Here is a 24,819-nt window from a genome sequence, read left to right on the forward strand (position 1 = left end):
ACGCAGGTGGGCAGGATGGCTCCCAGGTCTTCAGGTATATGGCACCGGATCCCACAAGTCCCACAGAGGCACTTCTGCTGTGGATGGATATCTAATATGTTGTTTTAAAGGGAACGAAAGGGAGGAATGTCTTACACCACCAGATTTAAATAGGAGAGTCAGGGAAGGCTTCATTCAGAAGGTGACAGTTGAAGACTGAATGAGATGTATACAGGGAAGTGGAATATATGGAAGACATTTCATACACAGGACTCAGTCAGTGAAGTCTCTGATATGAAAGCATGACTAGTGTGCAAAGAGGACAGTGTGGCTAGACCAGAGTGAGCAAGGGTGAGAGAAGTAAAGGGGTTGTGGTAGGGGGCAGACTGCTAAGGGCCTTACAAGGTGTAATAAGGATTTGCGCTCTGATCCTGAATGACATAGGAAGCTATCACAGGTTTTGAGCAGAGGAATGAACGATAGCTTTATGTTTTATAAAGGATCACTGTTTATCAGAAATAGACTCAAGAAGGGCAAGGGGAGAATAAAGGACACTAGTTATCTTGGCTGTTGCAGAATATCAGGGTTATTATTAGTTTTAGATTATTATTATTATAAACTAATATCAAGATTGCTCTAAGCAGAGAGAAGAAATGAAGAAAGCTGTGCGATTTGGGATGTATTTTGAAGACAGCAGCAGAATTTTCTGAGGTGGAATTGAGAGGAAGAGAAGCGTCAAGAGTGACTCCAGAGATTTTGTCTTGAGCGGCTGGAAGGACGGAGTTGCCATCAACTGAGATGGGAAAGGCTGAGAGCAGGGCAGGTTTCCAGAGTGTAGCCAGTAGTTCAGTTTTGGACGGATTAGATTTGGCGTGTCTCCTAGATGTCCAGGTGGAGGTGCCAAGTAAGCAACTGGTATTTAAGTTTCGTGTGTGAGGGAAAGGACTAGGCTTAAAACAGAAGTGTAGGCAACATATAAGTGTAAATCAACTATATTTCAATTTAAAAATAAATTTTAAAAAAGAGTAGCTTAACAGTGACCCCCTCTCCCCACGGCAGCCACCACTCTCAAAGGAAAAGAAGAAGCATTCACTGGAGGGAGGACTATTCAGAGGCTTTTATTTGTTGGTTTGTTTTCACATTCTGGTTTGAGTTTTTCCAATTAAAATAAAATAAGAAATCTGAAGAAAAAAGTAGGAGTCACCGGTAAAGATGGGAAGCCCGGACCTAGGTGAGATCACCAAGGGAGCAGGTGGTCAGGGACTGATGTGGTACAAAGATGGAAAACTTCACTGCAAATAATTTAAAACCGAAGTTAGCACATGTTGTGCTGCCTTCGTTATCTTTTCCTACTGTTTTCTTTTTTCTTTAGTCATACTGAATGTATTTTAAAGTTTGCAGCAAAGGGAACAAAAAGATAAATTGCAGCAAATCTGATGAATTTCTACAGGAAGATTACATTCCTGAGCCTGAGTTTATTCTGTTTCATCACCGTTCTGTTACATCCTTAAGTGTCTTTTGGAAGTAGATTTTCCCTGTTATTTAGAAAATGAAAAAAAAAAAAAGGAAATAATTGCTCTGTGTGTTTCTTGAGGCATCTTTTTTTTTTCTTTAGTTGAAGGATAATTGGTTTACAATATTGTGTTGGTTTCTGCCATATATCATCCAAATCAGCCGTAGAAATGCACGTGTCCTCTCTCTCAAGCCTCCCTCCACCTTCCACCCCATCCCACCCCTCTGGGTTGTCTCAGAGCAGCAGGTGGGAGCGCCCTGCGTCATACAGGAGATCCCCACTGGCTGGCTGTTTCACGTACGGTAGTGTATATGTCTCAATTCATCCCCCCTCTGCTTCCTCCGTTGTGTCCAGTTTTCAAGTCTTTAAGTAATAAAGAGTTGATTGGATAGTGGGAACTGTCAGCGAACCTGTACTCTTGTATCCAGGCTTCTTTTCCCCCTAGGATATAAATGACATTGTGAAGTAAAAGCTTCATCTTCCTTTTTACTCTTGGTCATTCTATCTGGGGTTTTACCAGTTTTGCAGACCTTTTTGAAGCATCAGCTTTCAGTTTTCCTGATTTTTCCATTTTCTATTCCATTATTTTCAGCTCTTGTCTGTTTTAGTCTTCTTTTGCTTATTTTGGGTTTAATTTATTCTTTTTCTAGTATTTCAGGGTGGAAACATAGACTATTGATTTGAGACATTTCTTTTCAAGATAAGCGTGTAATGCTATAATTTTCCTCCCGAGTATTTCCTTTAGCTCAGCTCCCAAATTTTGATATGCTGTGTTTTCATTTCCAGTTGACTTTGAATGTTTTAAAATTTCCTTTGTGACTACTACTTTAACCAGCGGGTTATTTAGAAGTGTATTGTTTCATTTCGAACTGCTTAGGGGTTTGCCATATATCTTCCTGTTACTGATTTTCGGCAAGTGTGGCCTCCATCTGCATCTACAAACTCCAAAGCTTCTATGTACCATGTTGTGTAGCCCACACTCAATGTTTAGCAATGCATAAAAATTTTAGCTGAATTCATTTTACTGTCTTGAATGCTAACCTCATCTTCTTCCCATTATCTGCCTTACTGATGTTCCCATCTCTTCTTGAAGGTGTTTGTCTTTCCTTAAATTGGGGGCTGGTTGATACACAAGAAAGGTTACCATTTTTCAGATGATTTTTGATTTTATAATACAGGAAACATGCTCTTCCCAGCTTTCTACATCCAAAGCAGAAGACAGAAGTCTCAGTGCCATAGATTTTAAGCTATAATTTGGGAGCATTTAGAGTTCTAGCCACAGAGGCAGAAAGAGAGAAGTTAAGGACTTTGCATATTAAAATGCAGGCTTCATTGCAGGCAGAACTGCATTCATAGTCTCAGAGACTTTGTGAAGCAGCCCTATCGTCTGCTGTAATAATTTTTTTTTTTTTTTTTTGCTTTACAATACTGTATTGGTTTTGCCATACATTGACATGAATCCGCCACGGGTGTACATGAGTTCCCAATCCTGAACCCCCCTCCCACCTCTCTCCCCATATCATCCCTCTGGGTCATCCCAGTGCACCAGCCCCAAGCATCCTGCATCCTGTATTGAACCTAGACTGGCGATTCATTTCTTATATGATGTTATACATGTTTCAATGCCATTCTCCCAAATCATCCCACCCTCTCCCTCTCCCACAGAGTCCAAAAGTCTGTTCTATACATCTGTGTCTCTTTTGCTGTATTTGCAAACCACAGTGACATTTTCAGTTTGCTGAAGGTCAGAGGAGGGGTCTCCTCTCTTCTCCTTTCTTTTATAATGTGCATTGCTGGCACTTTTTGTGCCTTGTGTGAATGGGTGACGGAGGTCAAAGGGTTGAGGCTGGGCTTGTTTACTTATTAGAATAGCACAAGTGGCTGCTTAGTAGTAGAGTAGAACATCTATATAAAAAGCTCGGCTTCAGCTCATCTCCTCCTTGATCGTCTGATGTTGAAAGAGCCTGTAATTAGGCACTTCATTCCAGCCTGATGATTACTGAATGAACAGAATCCAAAGGAACCATCTGTTGTACAGGGTTTTAGAATTGTGATTGACAAAGATATGTGAAAGCCGATATGAAGACATCTTTTTTTCCATTGCAAAATAGTTTGGCTAATTTAAAACGTAAACTTTGGGGAGGAAAATGCTAGTTTATGGAAATGATTCTAAGATGTTTTAGAGAACTTGAGCTGTCTACATGTAGACACTATGATCTGATACTTTTTTTTTTTTTTTACTAATTTAACTTACTGCTTTTCTTTTTCAGAAAATTCTTCCAGGAGGAAATACATCATTTGATGTAGTTTTTCTTGCAAGAGTAGTGGGAAATGTAGAAAATACTTTATTTATTAATACATCTAATCATGGGGTATTCACTTACCAGGTAAGAATCCGAATGAAATCTTTATTATTTATAAAATACAGTTTTCATCTTCATCCTATCATACAACAACATCTTAGGAACTCTTTTCAAAAACTCATGATCAGGGAAAATGTAAGAGTTTAGAGTTAGAGCATTTTTATGCTTTACAACTGCATTTGTGAATATCCCTATTCAAACCAGACTGAACAAATGATCTTTAAGAGCTACAGCTAAAGTGTTCATATAAGATTGGTTGGCAGAAGAACAGGTAAAAATATTTTCACAGTGCCTCTAGATTTTTTAAAATTTTTACTTTTTGCACACTTATGAAGTGATAACAGTTTCAGGATTAAAAGATGTGTCCCTGTTTTTCTTTGGTAACTGTTTAAATTTTTCATCTTCCCTCGTGGCTCAATTGGTAAAGAAACTGCCTGCAATGCAGGAGACCCAGGTTCAATCCCTGGGTCAGGAAGATTCCCTGGAGAAAGGAGGGGTAACCCACTCCAGTATTCTTGCCTAGGAAATCCCATGGGCAGAGGAGCCTGTCGGGCTACAGTCCATGGAATCTCAAAGAGTCGGAGACGACTGAGCAACTAACACTCTATGTGTATAATCATCGTTTGGATTATTAAAGAAAGTTAGTGTTTTTCTAATCAATTTTTTTTATATAGCAAGATTACAAAGAAATAATTTATTTGGCACTGTTCTACACACTTTACATGCACTTCTGTCTGCATTACAGATACTGTCCTTCTCATTTTTTTAGATGAGGAAGGTGAAATTTAGAAAGGGTAAGCAGTTACACTTATGCTACCGGTAAGTTGTTGAGCAGGGATTCAAATCCATGTCTTTATAGCTACAAAGACTATCCTATTAACCACTGAGCTGTACTGCCCATGGAACTCAGATCCTTCCTGAGCTAATATCTTACTTTGCAGTTTTTATGCTTGTTTTTGAACATTTCTTCTCAGCTACCCAGAATGCTTCATGTATTTTGTAAATTATTTGTGTATTTTGGAAATCACTGTCAGAGTAAACATTCATATTAGTCAGACATCATGTCTTATGCTTATTTATGGTGAGTAAGTCTTTAATAGTCATTTGGTAGGCATTCAGTAAACTTTGGAAGCCTTTATGGATGAGTGACTTTGACGTGCTCTACAGAGCACTTGGCATATACTTGCTGAATAAATGGAAAGAGCTCCATGAGACTGGAGAGACCTGTGCCCTCCAGAGGCACCCCCAACTGACCTTGGGCGACCTGAGGTCGTGGTCGGGTGGTTCTCAGGGTGCGCCTCACTGCGCACATCTTCACCTCCCCACACCGAGTCTTTCACCACATCTTGCTCTTAAATGTCTTTCTCCTCTCCAGCGCCGCTGCTGTCTCCCAGGCCGGCCCGCCCTCCCTTTCCCTGGGTGACACAGAGCCTCCTGACCGTCTTTCCTCTCCTCCACAGCCCCTGCCACAGTCCATTGTTCATGCTGTAGCCATTGATGGTCTTCTCTGAACATAAACCACATCTAGTCAGCCCCTCACGTAAATCCTATGCTTTGACACTGCTCTTAGAGCAAAATGCACGCTCCTGAGCAAAGCCAGCAAGGCTCTAAGGGTCTGACTCCCATATTAGCTCTCCCATCTCATCCCATTTGACCATGGTTCTCATCTTTTCCTTTGTCTCCCGACAAGCCAGGCCTTTTCCTGCCTCCAGCGCTTTGCCTATATACTTCTCCTTGCTGAAGATTCACTGTTGCTTCTTTTTGTCTTTCAGCTGACATCAGCTCACGTCACCTCCCCAGCCACCCTCTCTGAAAGAATTTTCCTATCCTCACTCCAGCTAGCTGCTGTGTATCACATTATCCTTTTTTAAAAAGCTTTTTACTGTTATCTGCCCCTCATACTAGAATTTAAGTTCCATAAGGACAGGCACATTGTACATCTTGTTACTGTTGAATTATTCACAACTGTACATGCTTGTGCCCAGCACATCATAGGCACTTAATAAGTGTTTGTCATTTGAGTGACTGGCTCACCCTGTTGGTCAGCCCACATTCCTATGTAGGAATGACCTGGGACTGGGCTTGGTCCTTGAGAGATTGTCTGGGCCCTAGAGCCATCTTCAGGTGATTGAAACAGGGAAATCTTAGGATTCTCTGTTTTTCTTCTGTCTCTCCATCACTTCATGAAGGACTGCTAGCAGGTTAATTTCTAATATATTATAGAAATCATTCCAAATGTATATATATGTTAGCGACATGTATATAAATATGAATATATATATTCTTGAGATATATGTATATCTCATATCAGCTGATAAGTCAAGTACAGAAACTACATGTCCTTTTTAAAAGAATTAAGATTTTGCCATAAGTAAATTCACCAGTTTTCCCTAAATCAATCAGTTGTAACTCTAAAAATGTAATCTAAAACTATAAAAGCTACTCAGATTGCTTTTTTTTTTTTCCCACTTGGAAACAGGTATTTGGTGTTGGAGTTCCAAATCCATACCGATTGAGGCCATTCCTTGGGGCCAGAGTCCCTGTGAATAGCAGTTTCTCACCTATAATAAACATACACAATCCTCACAGTGAGCCTTTACAGGTGAGTTTATGACAGTGACTTTTTAACATGTTTCACTTCAGTGGAAATTAATGCTTAGCGTGAAATCTCAGTCTTTTACAGTTTTTAAGATTACCTAAAACAGGTTTTTAAAATGTATGCCAGTATGTAGTAATGAAGCAAGATATTCTTTTAATGCTGCTTGTAATCTGAGATTATATCAGTCTGGTTATTGAATGTTTGGAACCATTTTTTAAATGACTGGTTTCTCTGGTGTTAGTTTTAAGTGGCTCTACATTTAATTTAAAGAGAGTTTTCATCTATATGAGGCCCCCTACTTTTCTTGCTTGAGCTCCTTCTGGCCCAGTTTAAAATTTTAAATCCACTATTTGTATTTATTTCTAGTAATACTAAATTTTGGATGATGGCAGCCTGGAAATTAAAATCCAAGGAAAGGATAATGTAGAACCATTGATTAAAAGCCAGCTTATTTTTTTACTTTGAAAAATCCAACTCCTTTTCTTGCCCAGTCTTTCAGTAATCATATTTCCACCTTTGAAATCCCTCCTCACTCAGCCCTTGTCTCTAACACGGTGGCAGTGCCTGGTGTTGCTCCTTCAGGTATTTCCGCAGATCCCCGCCCCAGCTCCCCAGTGACTTCTAGCCATGGACGTTTGTTGCCATTGTAGCTTCTAGCTGTGCTGTCTGTGTGGAAGGATATGTGGATAATTTGCAGAATAATGTTTACTCCCAGGGCCCGTGGGGTTCTTCGGGACCAACACTGAAGAGCTGAGCATATAGCTTGAAAATAGCAGGTGGAGAATAAGCACTGCATGTTGTGTGAGCCGCTGAGCTCTGACGACGAAAGTGGGTTTTGTCATTCTGGCACTCCCTGGTAGAAAGGCTCATAAATGGTGAAGAGGAAAACGAGGAAGAATACAATGAGATATTCAGATCTGGGTTTGTGAAATGTCTGGAAATTGTATGCTGAGGTAGCAAAAAAGGGTTCCCTGCAAAATCAACTGCCATTGGGTGAGGATAGCCATTGATGAAAACACTCCCCCCACATTTTGGTTATATGTGCTGAGTATCTTCATCGTGAAAGAGGAAAGTGCCTTGTCTCCTGCTTTTACAAGTGAGAAAGAGTTCCTCTCCATCATCGGTCTTCGTTTATATCCTTTTGCTGCTTTGGGGAATGGTGTTCTTTCCCTGTTTCAGCTAACTTTTATCACAAAACTATACAGAAACCTCGTAAATTCGTGCTGCTCTCTTTTCTTGACTGTTTTTGAGTCCAAGAAATAAGGATTGTCCTCTGGTTCTCTCAGGCCCTGCTGTGTGAGCTGACACGCACAGCTGCAGCACCAGTGTTACAGAGCCCCAGGGGTATACCGCTGCCGTGGCTGCCCCACCGCGGGCTGAGGGTCTTGCTTTCTGCTGGGAAAGATGGAGGTCACCCTAGTTACCATACTTAAGTAGCCTTACAGTCTGTGTCTTTGCTCCTCAGCCTTTTGAGGCATCAGACTACCTTCGAGAACAACTCTCTCTGAGTTCAGTACGGAATTTTTTCCCTTGGCTTGTCTAGTCCTTTTCCAGTCATGTAACATTTCAGTTGAGTGTCTATCTCAGTGCACTTCTCATCAGCACACAGGAGAGCACATGGAAAGCCAGGGTTGCTCTCTCAGAACCAGCAGATTGGGATCTCCTGGCAGTTCAGTGGTTGAGACATAGCTTCCAGTGCAGGGGCACTGGTTCAATCCCTGATCTGGGAACTAAGATCCCACATGCCACAGGGTCCTGTCAAAAAAAAAGAAGAACCAATAGATTGTCTCTGGAAAGCAGTTTTATTTTTGTTTTTGAGAGAAAAACTCCAAGTCCCTTCCTGATGGACACTGTTTACTTGAGGTGTAATTGCCATATAACACTGTGTTAAATTCAGGTGAACAGCGTAGTGACTCAGTATCTGTATCTATCACAGAATGATCGCCACAGTAAGTCTCGTTAGCAACATCACCACACGTGATTATAAAAATTTTTTTTCTTAGGATGAGAAATTTTAAGATCTGTTCTTTTAGTAACTTTCAAATGTACAGTTACAGTGTTATTATTAATTATAGTCACTGTCCTATCACACTCCGCTGACTTAATTGCTTTTAAAACTGGAAGGTTGTGTGGAAGACACTCTTAACCCGATAGTCCTGTGTGTCATGAACGTGTCCTCAAATTTAAGAAAGTATTGCAAAGCAAGAAATTACACCTCATTTGTTCTTTATACAACACTAGCACACAAGTATGTTCTCACTGAAAACTATTAACAGTTCCCATGTGTGAGGCAGAAGTCCCCTTGAACTTGCTGCCTTCCAGTCCAGTACTGTCCAGCAGAACTTTCTGGTGCAGTGGGAGCGTTCTGTATCTGCTCTGTCCAGTACTGGAACCACCAGCCACTGGGCCTGCTGAGCACGTGAACTTGTGGCTAGGGTGGCTGAGGGCCTGAACCTTCAGTTTTATATCCAGTGATTTAAATGTAAATAACTAAGGCAACAACCTTGTCTAACTCAATGAAACCAAGCCATGCCTGCGGGGCAACCAAAGACGGGCGGGTCATGGTGGAGACGTCTGACAGGTTGTGGTCCACTGGAGAAGGGAATGGCAAACCACTTCAGTATTCTTGCCTTGAAAACCCCATAAACAGTATGAAAAGGTAAAATGATAGGATACTGAAAGAGGAACTCCCCAGGTCAGAAGATGCCCGGTATGCTACTGAAGATCAGTGGAGAAATAACTCCAGAAAGAATGAAGGGATGGAGCCAAAGCAAAAACAACACTCAGTTGTGGATGTGACTGGTGATAGAAGCAAGGTCCGATGCTGTAAAGAGCAGCATTGCAGAGGAACCTGGAATGTCAGGTCCATGAATCAAGGCAAATTGGAAGTGGTCAAACAAGAGATGGCAAGAGTGAACATCGACATTCTAAGAATCAGCAAACTAAAATGGACTGGAATGGGTGAATTTAACTCAGATGACCATTATATCTACTACTGCAGGCAGGAATCCCTCAGAAGAAATGGAGTAGCCATCATGGTCAACAAAAGAGTTTGAAATGCAGTACTTGGATGCAATCTCAAAAACGACAGAATGATCTCTGTTCATCTCAAAGGCAAACCGTTCAGTATCACAGTTATCCAAGTCTATGCCCCAACCAGTAATGCTGAAGAAGCTGAAGTTGAACGGTTTTATGAAGACCTATGAGACCTTTTAGAACTAACACCCCAAAAAGATGTCCTTTTCATTATAGGGGACTGGAATGCAAAAGTAGGAAGTCAAGAAATACCTGGAATAACAGGCAAATTTGGCCTTGGAATGCGGAATGAAGCAGGGCAAAGACTAATCGAGTTTTGCCAAGAAAATGCACTGGTCATAGCAAACACCCTCTTCCAACAACACAAGAGAAGACTCTACACATGGACATGACCAGATGGTCAACACCGAAATCAGACTGATTATATTCTTTGCAGCCAAAGATGGAGAAGCTCTATACAGTCAACAAAAACAAGACCAGGAGCTGACTGTGGCTCAGATCATGAACTCCTTATTACCAAATTCAGACTCAAATTGAAGAAAGTAGGGAAAACCGCTAGACCATTCAGGTATGACCTACATCAAATCCCTTATGATTATACAGCGGACGTGAGAAACAGATTTAAGGGCCTAGATCTGATAGATAGAGTGCCTGATGAACTATGGAATGAGGTTCGTGACATTGTACAGGAAACAGGGATCAAGACCATCCCCATGGAAAAGAAATGCAAAAAGGCAAAATGGCTGTCTGGGGAGGCCTTACAAATAGCTGTGAAAAGAAGAGAGGCGAAAAGCAAAGGAGAAAAGGAAAGATATAAGCATCTGAATGCAGAGTTCAAAAAAATAGCAAGAAGAGATAAGAAGGCCGCCTTCAGTGATCAATGCAAAGAAATAGAGGAACAGAATGGGAGAGACTAGAGGTCTCTTCAAGAAGATTAGAGATACCAAGGGAACATTTCATGCAAAGATGGGCTCAAAGGACAGAAATGGTCTGGACCTAACAGAAGCAGAAGATATTAAGAAGAGGTGGCAAGAATACACGGAAGAACTGTACAAAAAAGATCTTCATGACCCAGATAATTACGATGGTGTGATCAATCACCTAGAGCCAGACATCCTGGAATGTGAAGTCAAGTGGGCCTTGGAAAGCATCACTACGAACAAAGCTAGTGGAGGTGATGGAATTCTAGTTGAGCTATTTCAAATCCTGAAAGATGATGCTGTGAAAGTGCTGCACTCAATATGCCAGCACGTTTGGAAAACTCAGCAGTGGCCACAGGACTGGAAAAGGTCAGTTTTCATTCCAGTTCCAAAGAAAGGCAATGCCACAGAATGCTCAAACTACCGCCCAGTTGCACTCATCTCACATGCTAGTAAAGTAATGCTCAAAATTCTCCAAGCCAGACTTAAGCAATACACGAACCGTGAACTCCCTGATGTTCAAGCTGGTTTTAGAAAAGGCAGAGGAACCAGAGATCAAATTGCCAACATCCACTGGATCATGGAAAAAGCAAGAGAGTTCTAGAAAAACATTGATTTCTGCTTTATTGACTATGCCAAAGCCTTTTACTGTGGATCACAATAAACTGGAAAATTCTGAAAGAGATGGGAATATCAGACCACCTGACCTGCCTCTTGAGAAATCTGTATGCAGGTCAGGAAGCAGCAGTTAGAACTGGACATGGAACAACAGACTGGTTCCAAATAGGAAAAGGAGTACGTCAAGGCTGTATGTTGTCACCCTGCTTATTTAACTTCTATGCAGAGTCCATCATAAGAAACGCTGGACTGGAAGAAGCACAAGCTGGAATCAAGATTGCTGGGAGAAATATCAATCACCTCAGATATGCAGATGACACCACCCTTATGGCAGAAAGTGAAGAGGAACTCAAAAGACTCTTGATGAAAGTGAAAGAGGAGAGTGAAAAAGTTGGCCTAAAGCTCAACATTCAGAAAACGAAGATCATGGCATCCGGTCCCATCACTTCATGGGAAATAGATGGGGAAACAGTGGAAACAGTGTCAGACTTTATTTTTTTGGGCCCCCAAATCACTGCAGATGGTGATTGCAGGCATGAAATTAAAAGACACTTATTCCTTGGAAGGAAAGTTATGACCAACCTAGATAGTATATTCAAAAGCAGAGACATTACTTTGCCGACTAAGGTCCGTCTAGTCAAGGCTATGGTTTTTCCTGTGGTCATGTATGGATGTGAGAGTTGAACTATGAAGAAGGCTGAGTGCTGAAGAATTTATGCTTTTGAACTGTGGTGTTGGAGAAGACTCTTGAGAGTCCCTTGGACTGCAAGGAGATCCACCCAGTCCATTCTGAAGGAGATCAGCCCTGGGATTTCTTTGGAAGGAATGATGCTAAAGCTGAAACTCCAGTACTTTGGCCACCTCATGAGACGAGTTGACTCATTGGAAAAGACTCTGATGCTGGGAGGGATTGGGGGCAGGAGGAGAAGGGGACGACAGAGGATGAGATGGCAGGATGGCATCACTGACTCAATGGACGTGAGTCTGTGTGAACTCCAGGATTTGGTGATGGACAGGGAGGCCTGGCGTGCTGTGATTCATGGGGTCGCAAAGAATAGGACACGACTGAGTGACTGAACTGAACCACATGTAACTAATAACTGTTGTTATCACCGCTCCTGCCCTGAAAAGCTTCGTGTAACCTCGGTGTGTCTCCTCAGGCCTTTCTCTGTGTGCTTGTGTACAGATACAGGGGCACACTGAACTTAATGTTCCTTGTGAGGTTTTTTTTTTTTTTACATAAATTATCATTTGTATATATCATTGGCATCCTTTTTCCCCTAAACTTTATTAGAAATAGCTAGCAGTAGACTGAAGGTCAGGAGTCTGTTGTTCTAGTTTAAAGGTTATCTTCCCTTTGATTTTGTATTTAGCCTTTATCTGTCCCTGTTTCCATATTCCCTTCCCTCTTGTCAGGACTCAACCTTTTAATCTTGTTTCAAACATTGTTAGGCTTGTTTCCTGAATACCTTGGAAGATTTCTAAATGAAATAACACGTGGTGTTTTCTGGTTTTACAGAAAAAGTCCTATAAGTCACCCCATCAGTTAAGGCGCTGTTCGTGTTAGCCCAGTCAGTACTGAAGGGGAACAGTAATACATTGGAAGGCAAGTAATAATATGCAGACAAGATCATAGCTCCTTAGTCTTGGGTAAATCATGACTGTAACAACACCACACACCAAAACCAAAAGCCTTTCAGCATACACTAAAGTATTGCTCTTTGTCCTGCTTTGTCCTTTTTTATGTACTCCTGGTTTGTGATAAAGACAAGTAAAGGTTTTCCACCCATTCTCATTCTTCACCCTAGATTTGCGTTTAATTAAATATACTCTTTATTTTTAAGAGGCAGGATAACCTTCCTTTAAACAAAAGGCTCCTTTTTTTTATACGGGCAAAGAGGCATATGACCCTTCTGTTCCTTGCTGTTTACCCAAGAGAAAGAAAAACAGATGTCCACACAAAAACGTAGTGTTCAAAACAGCTTTATCTGTAACGACCAAAAACTGGAAACAACCCAGATGTTCATCAGCAAGTGAATGGATCTAGAATTGTGGCATATCCATAAAATAAAAAAAGAAATGAACTGTTAGTAACAAAACAGTGTAATAGATCTCAAGATAATTACACTGAGTAAAAGCAGCCAGACATAAGAGTATACACTGTGTGCTCCCATTTATATAAAATGCTAGGAAACAGACTAATTTTGAGTGGCCAAGAGCAGCTCAGCGGTGCCTGGGGATGGGAAAGGGCCGAGAGTGGCAGGTGGATTGCAGAGGGTGTGAGGAAACTTTGGGAGGTAAAGGGTTTATTTAATATCATAATTATGATGGTAGCTTCATTCCATCTTCATGTACATGTCAGAATCTATCTCGTTGTACACTTTCAAAATGTAGAGTTTTATTGGACATGAATCATACCTCAATACGGCTCTTTTTTAAAAATATGTATTGTTACGGCTGATTTGCATTGTTGTATGGCAGAAACCAGTGCAACACTGTAAAAAAAAAAAATTAAGAAATTAATCAGCTAAAAAAGAAGCATGGGTGTAGGTACACGCCTGCGCGCATTAATGTCTCCACAGAGATACTAGTGGTCCCTGTGATTTTGCTCCCAGAGGACATCAGATCGTTTGATCCTGCATTGATGCTGTTGCCTGTCGATACGATACGCTCCTCACTGTGTCACAGTTAGGATTTCCCGGGTGGCTTGGTGGTAGACAATCTGCCTGCCCATGCAGGAGACACAGGTTCAATCCCTGGGTCGGGAGTACACCCTGGAGTAGGAAATGACAACCCACTCCAGTATTCTTGCCTGGAAAATCCCATGGACAGAGGAGCCTGGCAGGTAGGCTGCAGTCCATGTGGTCGCAAAGAGTCAGACACGACTGAGCGACTGAGCGCGTGTCGCAGTTGCAGCGGCTATTAGATCTGCTACTGGGTCTTGTTGTAGATGTGCGGATAAAGAAGAACTTGCGTTACTATAAGAAATACAGAATGTGTGTTTCTAAAATTTGATCCTTTCTAGAAACTGTTTCCTTGGGAAAATACAAAAATATATGTCCTCCAGATGGATTTTCTAAAATCCAGTCTCTGAAACAGCTACACTATTTCTGAGTTTGATATTTCAAAGCTACCTGTTTTAATTAAATATTACACCATTGCTTATACATACGGGCACTACCTCTGATGCTGCGACACCATACTTATCCTACCAATACTTATCCTTTGTATCTATAAGCATCTTTTAAATTTTTTCTGATAGATGCAATTAAGCCATCAAACATTTCTGCATAACAGCAAATCACTTGCATCAAGAATATGATTTTAACTTAACCATTGTGTACTCTTCTGTCTCAGGTTGTAGAAATGTACTCTAGTGGAGGAGACCTTCACCTTGAACTTCCCACAGGGCAGCAGGGAGGCACCAGGAAACTGTGGGTGAGTGCAGACATGTTCTCGCGTGAGATCGCTTGAAACCAGTTATTTCCTTACATGCACCAGAAAACACGCAACTGCTCCTCACCCAAAGAAATATGGGTGATGTTTCCATAGTTACTGTCTTAGCATTAAATGTGTATCAAATGTATTTGAAAACTGGAGAGACTGAGAGAGTAGAGTGGTATTAGTCATTTTTGGAAAGAGCAGTGAACAAAATTGGTGGAACCTTTAAACCCCTGTGTGGAAAGGAAGAGATTTTAACTATTCTTCTGCAGAATAATATTGGTAAAGCTGTCTCTGAATCTAATGATTTATAATATGCTTTACACTAAAACTGAAAAAAAAAAAAACACAAAAACTGTGGAAGGGATTCATGGTATTTTTGAAGGTACATAATTGAACATTCAAACTTATTGTTGATGGTGGAGATGGCATTTGCAGAGGGAACATAGGCCCTTGTGATGACTTAGAAACTAAATTCTTAGGTGATCTCTCAATACATCGACATTTAATGCTGTTGAAGATGTATCAGTAGTTTGTGTAAGTGGTGAGAGAACCACTTTCTCTTGGAGAATATTGGCAAATGTTAACCAGATTAATGAATATGTAGCGATTACCTCATTTGCAAAGGTTGCTGCCATAGGAGGATTGTTTTTATTCTTTAATGTTGTCTGCTGCTGCTGCTAAGTCGCTTCAGTCGTGTCCAACTCTGTGCGACCCCATAGACGGCAGCCCACCAGGCTCTCCCGTCCCTGGGATTCTCCAGGCAAGAACACTGGAGTGAGGTGCCATTTCCTTCTCCAATGCATGCGCGTGTGCTAAGTAGCTTCAGTCGTGTCCAACTCTGTGTGACCCTATGGACAGCAGCCCTCCAGGCTCCTCTGGCCACAGGATTCTCTAGGCAAGATTACTGGAGTGGAGTGCCATTGCCTTCTCCGTTAATGTTGTCTACTCAGCTTTAATCAGAGAAGGGAAAGGCATAGAGTATGCAGTGCTTGTCGCTAAAATCACTGCTTATCCATAATTGAAGACACGTAGACTTGACCGCATGAATAAGTTCTGAAGATCAAAGTTTCTCTGTTAATTGCTCTGTTAATTTGAAAACACGCCGCCTCTTGTTTCTGTCATCTGACCAGTCTCAACCAGGGAAGGAAGGGATGTGCAGGGGACATTTTTTAGGATGTTAACTTGCACATTTAGAAACCAAATTGTCAGTGACTAAGTTAACTCCTAAGACATAGAAACGCTCTAGCTGATAGAAAGGTATGTAATGGACAGCCTTTTGATATCCTTTCACAAAAGTGTTTTGCCTTGAAATTATGATTTTGTTTGAAAAAACTTTAGGAGAAATTGTGTATAAAGCAATGCTTTATATAATTAATTATAAGGTATTAAATTCGTGTTATAATTCTAAATAGAAGAACTAAGAATTTACTGTGATGAGCTTCCCAGGTGGCGCTAGTGGTAAAGAACCCACCTGCTAATGCAGGGGACATAAGAAACGCAGGTTCAATCCCTGGGTTGGGAAAATCCCCTGGAGGAGGACATGGCAACTCACTCCAGTATTTTTGCCTGGAGAATCCCATGGACAGAGGAGCCTGGCAGATACGGTTCATAGAGTCACAAAGAGTTGGACATGACTGAAGCAACTTGGCACACACGCTGAAGTGGATTCCAATAAACATTAGAGAATTCAGATTTCTAGTTAAGAACTGTAATGTAGCAGACATGGAAAATTGTTTTAATATTCTTAGCAGCTACAAGAAAAAATAGTGATTCTTATTCCTACAAATCTAGAGTAAGATTGGCCTAGAGAAGGCAGCTGGCCTTGACCTCACTCCCAGCCTGTTTCAGTGAGCAAAGCCCAGAGACCAGTCAGCTCCTGGAGATGAGGATGTGGGTGATCCGTTTCTCATGGCCCCGAGAGGGTTCCAGTCACCTCTTTTCTACTTTGAGTCTAGAAAGTTAAGAGAATGGGGGCAAATGAAGACCAATACATTCTGAACCACAGGGATTTCCTACGATATGCCAAAAGGTGTATGCAGAGAAACTCTGGAACTCTGCCCAGTGAAGCCAGTTTATTATAAAACCAGGAAAAGATTTGTACCTCAAAAAATTTTTTTTCCAGTGATTCTTCCTTCTAGTGTATATGCTGCATTCTCTTCCTTCTAGTATACATGGATGTTTTTACGAACCTACTACTGTGGGCAGGAATCCCTCAGAAGAAATGGAGTAGCCATCATGGTCAACAAACGAGTCCGAAATGCAGTACTTGGATGCAATCTCAAAAACGACAGAATGATCTCTGTTCGTCTCAAAGGCAAACCATTCAGTATCACAGTTATCCAAGTCTATGCCCCAACCAGTAACGCTGAAAAAGCTGAAGTTGAACGGTTTTATGAAGACCTATGAGACCTTTTAGAACTAACACCCCAAAAAGATGTCCTTTTCATTATAGGGGACTGGAATGCAAAAGTAGGAAGTCAAGAAATACCTGGAATAACAGGCAAATTTGGCCTTGGAATGCGGAATGAAGCAGGGCAAAGACTAATCGAGTTTTGCCAAGAAAATGCACTGGTCATAGCAAACACCCTCTTCCAACAACACAAGAGAAGACTCTACACATGGACATGACCAGATGGTCAACACCGAAATCAGATTGATTATATTCTTTGCAGCCAAAGATGGAGAAGCTGTATAGAGTCAACACAAACAAGACCAGGAGCTGACTGTGGCTCAGATCATGAACTCCTTATTACCAAATTCAGTCTTAAATTGAAGAAAGTAGGGAAAACCGCTAGACCATTCAGGTATGACCTACATCAAATCCCTTATGATTATACAGTGGAAGTGAGAAACAGATTTAAGGGCCTAGATCTGATAGAGTGCCTGATGAACTATGGAATGAGGTTCATGACATTGTACAGGAAACGGGGATCAAGACCATCCTCATGGAAAAGAAATGCAAAAAAGCAAAGTGGCTGTCTGGGGAGGCCTTACAAATAGCTGTGAAAAGAAGAGAGGCGAAAAGCAAAGGAGAAAAGGAAAGATATAAGCATCTGAATGCAGAGTTCCAAAGAATAGCAAGAAGTGATAAGAAGGCCTTCCTCAGTTATCAATGCAAAGAAATAGAGGAAAAGAACAGAATGGGAAACACTAGAGGTCTCTTCAAGAAAATTAGAGATACCAAGGGAACATTTCATGCAAAGATGGGCTCGATAAAGGACAGAAATGGTCTGGACCTAACAGAAGCAGAAGATATTAAGAAGAGGTGGCAGGCATACACAGAAGAACTGTTCAAAAAAGATCTTCATGACCCAGATAATTACGATGGTGTGATCAATCACCTAGAGCCAGACATCCTGGAATGTGAAGTTAAGTGGGCCTTAGAAAGCATCACTATGAATAAAGCTAGTGGAAGTGATGGAGTTCCAGTTGAGCTATTTCAAATCCTGAAAGATGATGCTGTGAAAGTGCTGCACTCAATATGCCAACAAATTTGGAAAATTCAGCAGTGGCCACAGGACTGGAAAAGGTCAGTTTTCATTCCAGTTCCAAAGAAAGGCAAGGCCAAAGAATACTCAAACTACCGCCCAATGGCACTCATCTCACGTGTTAGTAAAGTAATGCTCAAAATTCTCCAAGCCAGGCTTCAGCAATACATGAACCGTGAACTCCCTGATGTTCAAGCTGGTTTTAGAAAAGGCAGAGGAACCAGAGATCAAATTGCCAACATCCACTGGATCATGGAAAAAGCAAGAGAGTTCCAGAAAAAACATTGATTTCTGCTTTATTGACTATGCCAAAGCCTTTGACTGTGTAGATCACAATAAACTGGAAAATTCTGAAAGAGATGGGAATATCAGACCACCTGACCTGCCTCTTGAGAAATCTGTATGCAGGTCAGGAAGCAGCAGTTAGAACTGGACATGGAACAACAGACTGGTTCCAAATAGGAAAAGGAGTACATCAAGGCTGTATAGTGTCACCCTGCTTATTTAACTTCTATGCAGAGTACATCATGAGAAACGCTGGACTGGGAGAAACACAAGCTGGAATCAAGATTGCCAGGAGAAATAGCAATCACCTCAGATATGCAGATGACACCACCCTTATGGCAGAAAGTGAAGAGGAGCTAGAAAGCCTCTTGATGAAAGTGAAAGAGGAGAGTGAAAAAGTTGGCTTAAAGCTCAACATTGAGAAAACGAAGATCATGGCATCTGGTCCCATCACTTCATGGGAAATAGATGGGGAAACAGTGGAAACAGTGTCAGACTTTATTTTTTTGGGCCCCAAAATCACTGCAGATGGTGATTGCAGCCATGAAATTAGAAGACACTCCTTGGAAGGAAAGTTATGACCAACCTAGATAGTATATTCAAAAGCAGAGACATTACTTTGCCAAGAAATGTCCGTCTAGTCAAGGCTATGGTTTTTCCTGTGGTCATGTATGGATGTGAGAGTTGGACTGTGAAGAAGGCTGAGCGCCGAAGAATTGATGCATTTGAACTGTGGTGTTGGAGAAGACTCTTGAGAGTCCCTTGGACTGCAAGGAGATCCAACCAGTCCATTCTGAAGGAGATAACCCTGGGATTTCTTTGGAAGGAATGATGCTAAAGCTGAAACTCCAGTACTTCGGCCACCTGATGGGAAGAGTTGACTCATTGGAAAAGACTCTGATGTTGGGAAGGATTGGGGGCAGGAGGAGAAGGGGACGACAGAGGATGAGATGGCTGGATGGCATCACGGACTCGATGGACGTGAGTCTGAGTGAACTCCGGGAGATGGTGATGGACAGGGAGGCCTGGTGTGCTGCGATTCATGGGATCACAAAGAGTCGGACACGACTGAGCGACTGAACTGGAAAAGTTATGCTACTTACGTGCTAAGAGCGTTACTGAACACATTTGTTGAACTGTGGATTTGCGTGGGAAGCTTGTTCTGTTATGTTTTAAACTAAAGGAGAGCCAAATCTGTGTTCCCTTAGTTATCATTTAAAGAGAATCCTGTGAACTTCTAGAAAAGTGGTTTCTCTTTGATGGTGATGTGTTTATTGTTTAGAGGATTTGGACTGAAATCCTCCAAACAAGCACACCAATCCAGCAAAAAAGTTGGACTCTACCTTTTAACAGTGACTTTGCAGCTGACAGTTTGTGTTCATATAATTTTATCTCTTTTTTGTTTTGCTCAATTTTATATACCAAACTTCATCAATTTTATGATACACATGTTTTTATCATTTATCCTCCAAAATTGGACTGTGCAGTATAACCAGTGAAATGAATGTGTTTGTTTAATTGGCAGTATTTTTTTCTATATAAAATAATAATGCATCTTCTGGGTGATGTCATCTTATTCAGTAACTGTAGTGGTTTTGCTACATTCTGGTCTGTTAACTTGTCAGGAAATTCCTCCTTATGAAACCAAGGGAGTGATGAGAGCCAGTTTTTCATCTAGAGAAGCAGATAATCACACAGCATTCATAAGAATAAAGACAAATGCTTCAGACAGCACAGAGTTTATCATCCTTCCGGTTGAAGTGGAAGTTACAACAGGTGAGTGGATGACTAAAGGAGCATAGTTTGTCTTCAGCACATCTTACTCTGGCAAAATGAAATATAATTGTTTACTCTTCTTTTTTCCAAGCCCCTGGAATTTATTCCTCAACTGAAATGTTAGATTTTGGCACACTGCGAACACAAGGTAAAAAAAAGAGATAGTGTCATTATAAGTCTTTTTAAAAAATCCCTGTATTCATCGCTAAATGGCTCTCCTTTAACTCCTCTGTAGTTAGTTCAGCTTTGAAAGTTATTTCTCAGTGTATTACATGATCTTGTAGAAGTCTTCTTCTGGGAAGTCAGAGCCCTTAGGGGTTTACACCCCATTCTTCTGAGGGATGCCATTGCTTACCAGATAGGAAAACAGTGTCATGGATAACTTAAGTCAAGTCTTCTAAACGGAAGATTGAGGCAGAAAGTAGTTTCTTAATCCAGTTTCTCACTTATGTAGTTATGCTAAATCTTTTAATTGTAAAATAAAGGAAATAAAAAGATTTACTTCTGAATTTTTGTTTAGATATGGATTAATTCAGTTGCATTATAATAATGTAATGTTAGAAATCAATCCCTGAGGTCAGAGAACGAATTCAAATTCTAAAACTGAAAATGACCAAAAAGGATTTATTAAAAAAAGAAGGCATGTAATTACAGGCTTCCTCCTGTGGGGCCATATGTAATTGAAATTTGGTTGTTTACGATTGAAGACCCATTCTTGAAGGTTAGATTTGGTTTTAATATAATAATTTCATATTGTACTTTATTGAATTGCTTCATTGTGCTTTGCTGGAAAACTAAAAGATTGATGATTATGTCAATTTGTTTTTTTGATCTGATTGTTTACTTCTTATAGTACTCACTGTCCTTAAAAGTAAGGCAGTTCCTGTCTAGGAATGTGCTTGTCATTCTACTTCACATTCTAAAATATATTTAAACTGATATAAGAGAAAGTTTCTAACTTGTTATAGAAAACATACCACTTTAAGAATGTTTCTTTTCCTCAATTTTAACAGATCTACCAAAAGTTTTAAATCTTCATTTATTAAATTCAGGAACAAAAGATGTACCAATAACAGTAAGTTTTTGCTTATATTTTTTCCTAATTTGCATATTCTTTGTTTTTAAACTTATAACAAAGTTATAAAATAAACTTCTGCTCTAAAGGATATCTATTTTGTGGTGACCTGGTGACACTTTGGTTCAAAATAGAGTATAGGAAACCTGTTCTGCCTGTCTGATCAGATTTGAAGGATGAGAAGGGCATGTGAACAGTCTTCTCCAAGGACTCTGAACTAGAGTTCATGAGGTTCCTATTTAGACCTGTGGATTCTGATGAATCCTAGGATCTGTGTGCTGTGTATAAAGAAAATTAGGTTTTTAGACTTAAGGTATGGTTAAGTAAAAAAAGAGATATATGATTCAGATGAGTTGGAAGGAGAAATCAGGAAGCAGAGAAATGTGATAGGTAGTGGTCGAGTGCTGTTAACCCGTGACACAGGGGCCCCTTCTGACTAGCATCTGCCATAGTTATCCTCGGTAGCACCCTGGAACCAGGTCCTCTCACTGTCTCACGCATACGCGTGGAACAAATGACTTTGATGCCTTGTAGTAGAATTGGCGTGCCATGCGGTGGTTTGAGGGAGCTAGAGTATCCAGATTTTGCTTTAGCCCATGACCTCACCTGAGCTGAGGTCCCCAAGTTACACAGAGAATAATGGAAGAGGAAAGCATCTTTTTATTATAACCTGTGCTGGTTGGTGTCAGAAAACGTATATTCAGAGAACTCTGATAAAAGTGAGATAGATCAGATGGGCTTTGAGACTTAGAGACCATTGTCCATTTCCACCCAAACCCAGAATTTTCCACCAACTGGTGGTTAGAGACCAAGGAGAAGAGGGTATACAAACCCCAAGTAATAGGAGAGATGGTCACCCCAGGCAGCCACATTTTAATGCACAGTGACCTTGCTTACTGGGAGAGTTTTGTCAGACATATGACCTAGTATTTCTTGCTTGGTAGGAGACTTGGGAGTGAGTTAGGGGAATGGAGTCTGTAAGGAGCTTCCCCTAGGATACAGTGGAGCTGAAACTGCCCCAGCCTGAGGCTCCTGCCACTCCAGTGTTAGGCCTGCTACGTATACTGGGGTCATGCCCCTGCTCCCTGCCTCAGGGAGGTCTTCCATAGATGACAAGGAACAGCTCCTTTGACCCTGCCATCCTGATAATCTATTTTTCTTTAAAAAACAAACAGTGCTGACTATTGTTGCTATATTGAGAGGTTAGGGATTAGTTTTGGCTCTTTAATCTGTCTTGAAGTTTTCACGAGTCTATAGAAAAATGAGCAATGTGAATGTTTATAAAAATATGAGTGTGTGTATATGTTAACATAATTAACATGAAGTTGTGAACACCCTTTCTGGATAAGGACCATTCTAAGATAATATTCTTACTTTGACATTAAAATATTTGTTGTTTTATAAATAAAGGTAATACATAGTTGGAGAGAATTGTTTGGATTTTGTTTTTTTAATAGAATGAGTGGGAAAGTATTCTTTCCTCTTCTGTTTTTGGGGAGAGTTTGCGAAGGATTGGTGCTAATTCTTCTTTAAATATTTGGTAGAATTCACCAGTGAAGTCGTCTGGACCTGAACTTTTGTTCATGGGATGTTTTAAAATTACTAATTCAGTCTCTTTACTTGCTATAGGCCTATTCAGATTTTCTATTTCTTCTGGAGCCAGGGTCAGTAGCTTCTGTCTTTCTAGGAATTTTTTCATTTCATCTAAGTTACCTAATTTGTTGGCATACCATTGTTCAGTGTTTGCTTGTAATACTTTTAGTTTCTGTGAGGTAGATAGTAATGGTCCATCTTCCATTCTTGATTTTAGCAATTGTAGTCTCCTCTCTATTTAAAAAAAATTTTCAGTCAGTCTTCACTAAAGGTTTGTCAGTTTTGTTGACCCTTTCAGAGGACCAAGCTTTGGTTTTGTTAAATTCCTCTATTATTTTTTGGTTGAACATTAAACTACCCTTTGTTTTATGAATAAAGGTAGAAGAGAGTAGGAATTTCTCCTTTTTCCCCTCATCCCCAACATCCTCACATTTGCAAAAATAAAGTTAGACTTCCTTACACACACAGTCACACATTTTGGGTTTTACCAGTGAAATGAAAAGGCCTAAGAATCACCACTCTATTATAACATTTCAGAGTCTCACTTTATACTCGGAGTTGTGATTCTTTTTGTTCAGACTTTTCCAGTTCAGTGTATCAGAGTTTCCTCCGTCATGGGGTGTGACTCTTTCCGCTCAGTCTATCCAGGTTGCTTTGACTACAACCTGCTTCTGGAGCCCGACTGACAGCAAGGACCGCAGTTACCACATGGTGATGCTGTGCACATACCTCCCTTTCCTGCCCACATGCTAGAGGCCTGGCCTCTGGAGAACCTCCTGAAACTCACCATCTGGCTTCATGCTAGGAGTCCCCTTTAAAGTCAGTCGTGCACATGCGTATAGGTCAGACTCTAGGCTGTGGGTGGATGGCCTGTGTTGCCTCAGTTTGAGGCATCAGATAATTATTATTTTGTGTGTGTTCTGCCTGCTGTATATCTCTTACTGGTTTCTTTGATCCTGTGGATTGTCTTGCACAGAGCAGGAGTTCTCATGCCTGTTGGGCAGATTTCAGGCCTGAAGTCCTGTCTCCATCTGTACAGGCTTGGGAGCTTCCCTGGTAGCTCAAATGGTAAAAGAATAAGTATAAATAGGCCCACGTTCCTACTTTTTTATTAAGGAGTTTTAGAATACATTGTAAGTGAACATTTTTTCTCTCACCATGAGTTAGGCTTTGTGCTAAGTTCTTTACATGGATTATCTTTTGATGCAACTCTCCTGTAAGATACACAGGTCCTTCTTTTCCAAATAGGGAAAATGAGTCCGACCTTTTAAAGTAACTGAATTCAGCTATTTAAATGCAAAAGTTCAGTTCATTCAGTTGTGTCCAACTCTTTGCGACCCCGTGGACTGCAGCACGCCAGGCTTCCCTGTCCATCACAAACTCCCAAAGCTTGCTCAAATTCATGTCCTTTGAATCAGTAATGCCATCCAACCATCTCATTCTCTGTCGTCCCCTTCTCCTCATGCCTTCAATCTTTCCTAGCATCTGGGTCTTTTCCAGTGAATCAATTTTTGCATCAGGTGGCCAAAGTATTGGGAGTTTTAGCTTCAGCATCAGTCCTTCCAGTGAATATTCAGGACTGATTTCCTTTAAACATTGACTGGTTGACTGATTGACTAGTTGGCTCTCCATGCAGTCCAAGGGACTCTCAAGAGTCTTCTCCAACAACACAATTCAAAAGCATCAATTCTTTGGCTTTCAGCTTTCTTTATAGTCCAACTCTCACATCCGTCCGTGACCACTGGAAAAACCGTAGCTTTGACTAGATGGACCTTTGTTGGCAAAGTAATGTCTCTGCTTTTTATTATGCTGTCTAGGTTGGTCATAACTTTTCTTCCAAGGAGTAAGCGTCTTTTAATGTCTTGGCTGCAGTCACCATCTGCAGTGATCTAAAAAATAAAGTCTGTCAGTGTTTCCATTGTTTTCCCATCTATTTGCCATAAAGTGATGAGACTAGATACCATGATCTTAGTTTTCTGAATGTTGAGTTTTAAGCCTACTTTTTAACTCCTCTCTTTCACTTTGATCAAGAGGCTCTTAAGTTCTCCTTTGCTTTCTGCCGTAAGGGCAGTATCATCTGCGTATCTGAGGTTATTGATATTTCTCCCAGCAATCTTGATTCCAGCTTGT

At 40.8% G+C, this 24,819-nt stretch overlaps 1 protein-coding gene across 1 annotated transcript in view; it reads left to right on the forward strand.

Moving 5' to 3' along the window:
- The window catches only part of TMEM131 (transmembrane protein 131), a 178,213-nt gene that overhangs the window by 103,422 nt on the left and 49,972 nt on the right, over positions 1 to 24,819 (forward strand). The window contains exons 6-11 of the mRNA XM_069583900.1: positions 3,763 to 3,879; positions 6,335 to 6,457; positions 14,386 to 14,466; positions 19,871 to 20,021; positions 20,113 to 20,169; positions 21,035 to 21,096. Coding sequence (XP_069440001.1) covers positions 3,763 to 3,879; positions 6,335 to 6,457; positions 14,386 to 14,466; positions 19,871 to 20,021; positions 20,113 to 20,169; positions 21,035 to 21,096 — 591 coding nt within the window. The remainder of the gene's footprint in view (positions 1 to 3,762; positions 3,880 to 6,334; positions 6,458 to 14,385; positions 14,467 to 19,870; positions 20,022 to 20,112; positions 20,170 to 21,034; positions 21,097 to 24,819) is intronic.

Source organism: Ovis canadensis, chromosome 3 (genome assembly GCF_042477335.2).
Source record: "Ovis canadensis isolate MfBH-ARS-UI-01 breed Bighorn chromosome 3, ARS-UI_OviCan_v2, whole genome shotgun sequence".
NCBI lineage: Eukaryota > Metazoa > Chordata > Mammalia > Artiodactyla > Bovidae > Ovis > Ovis canadensis.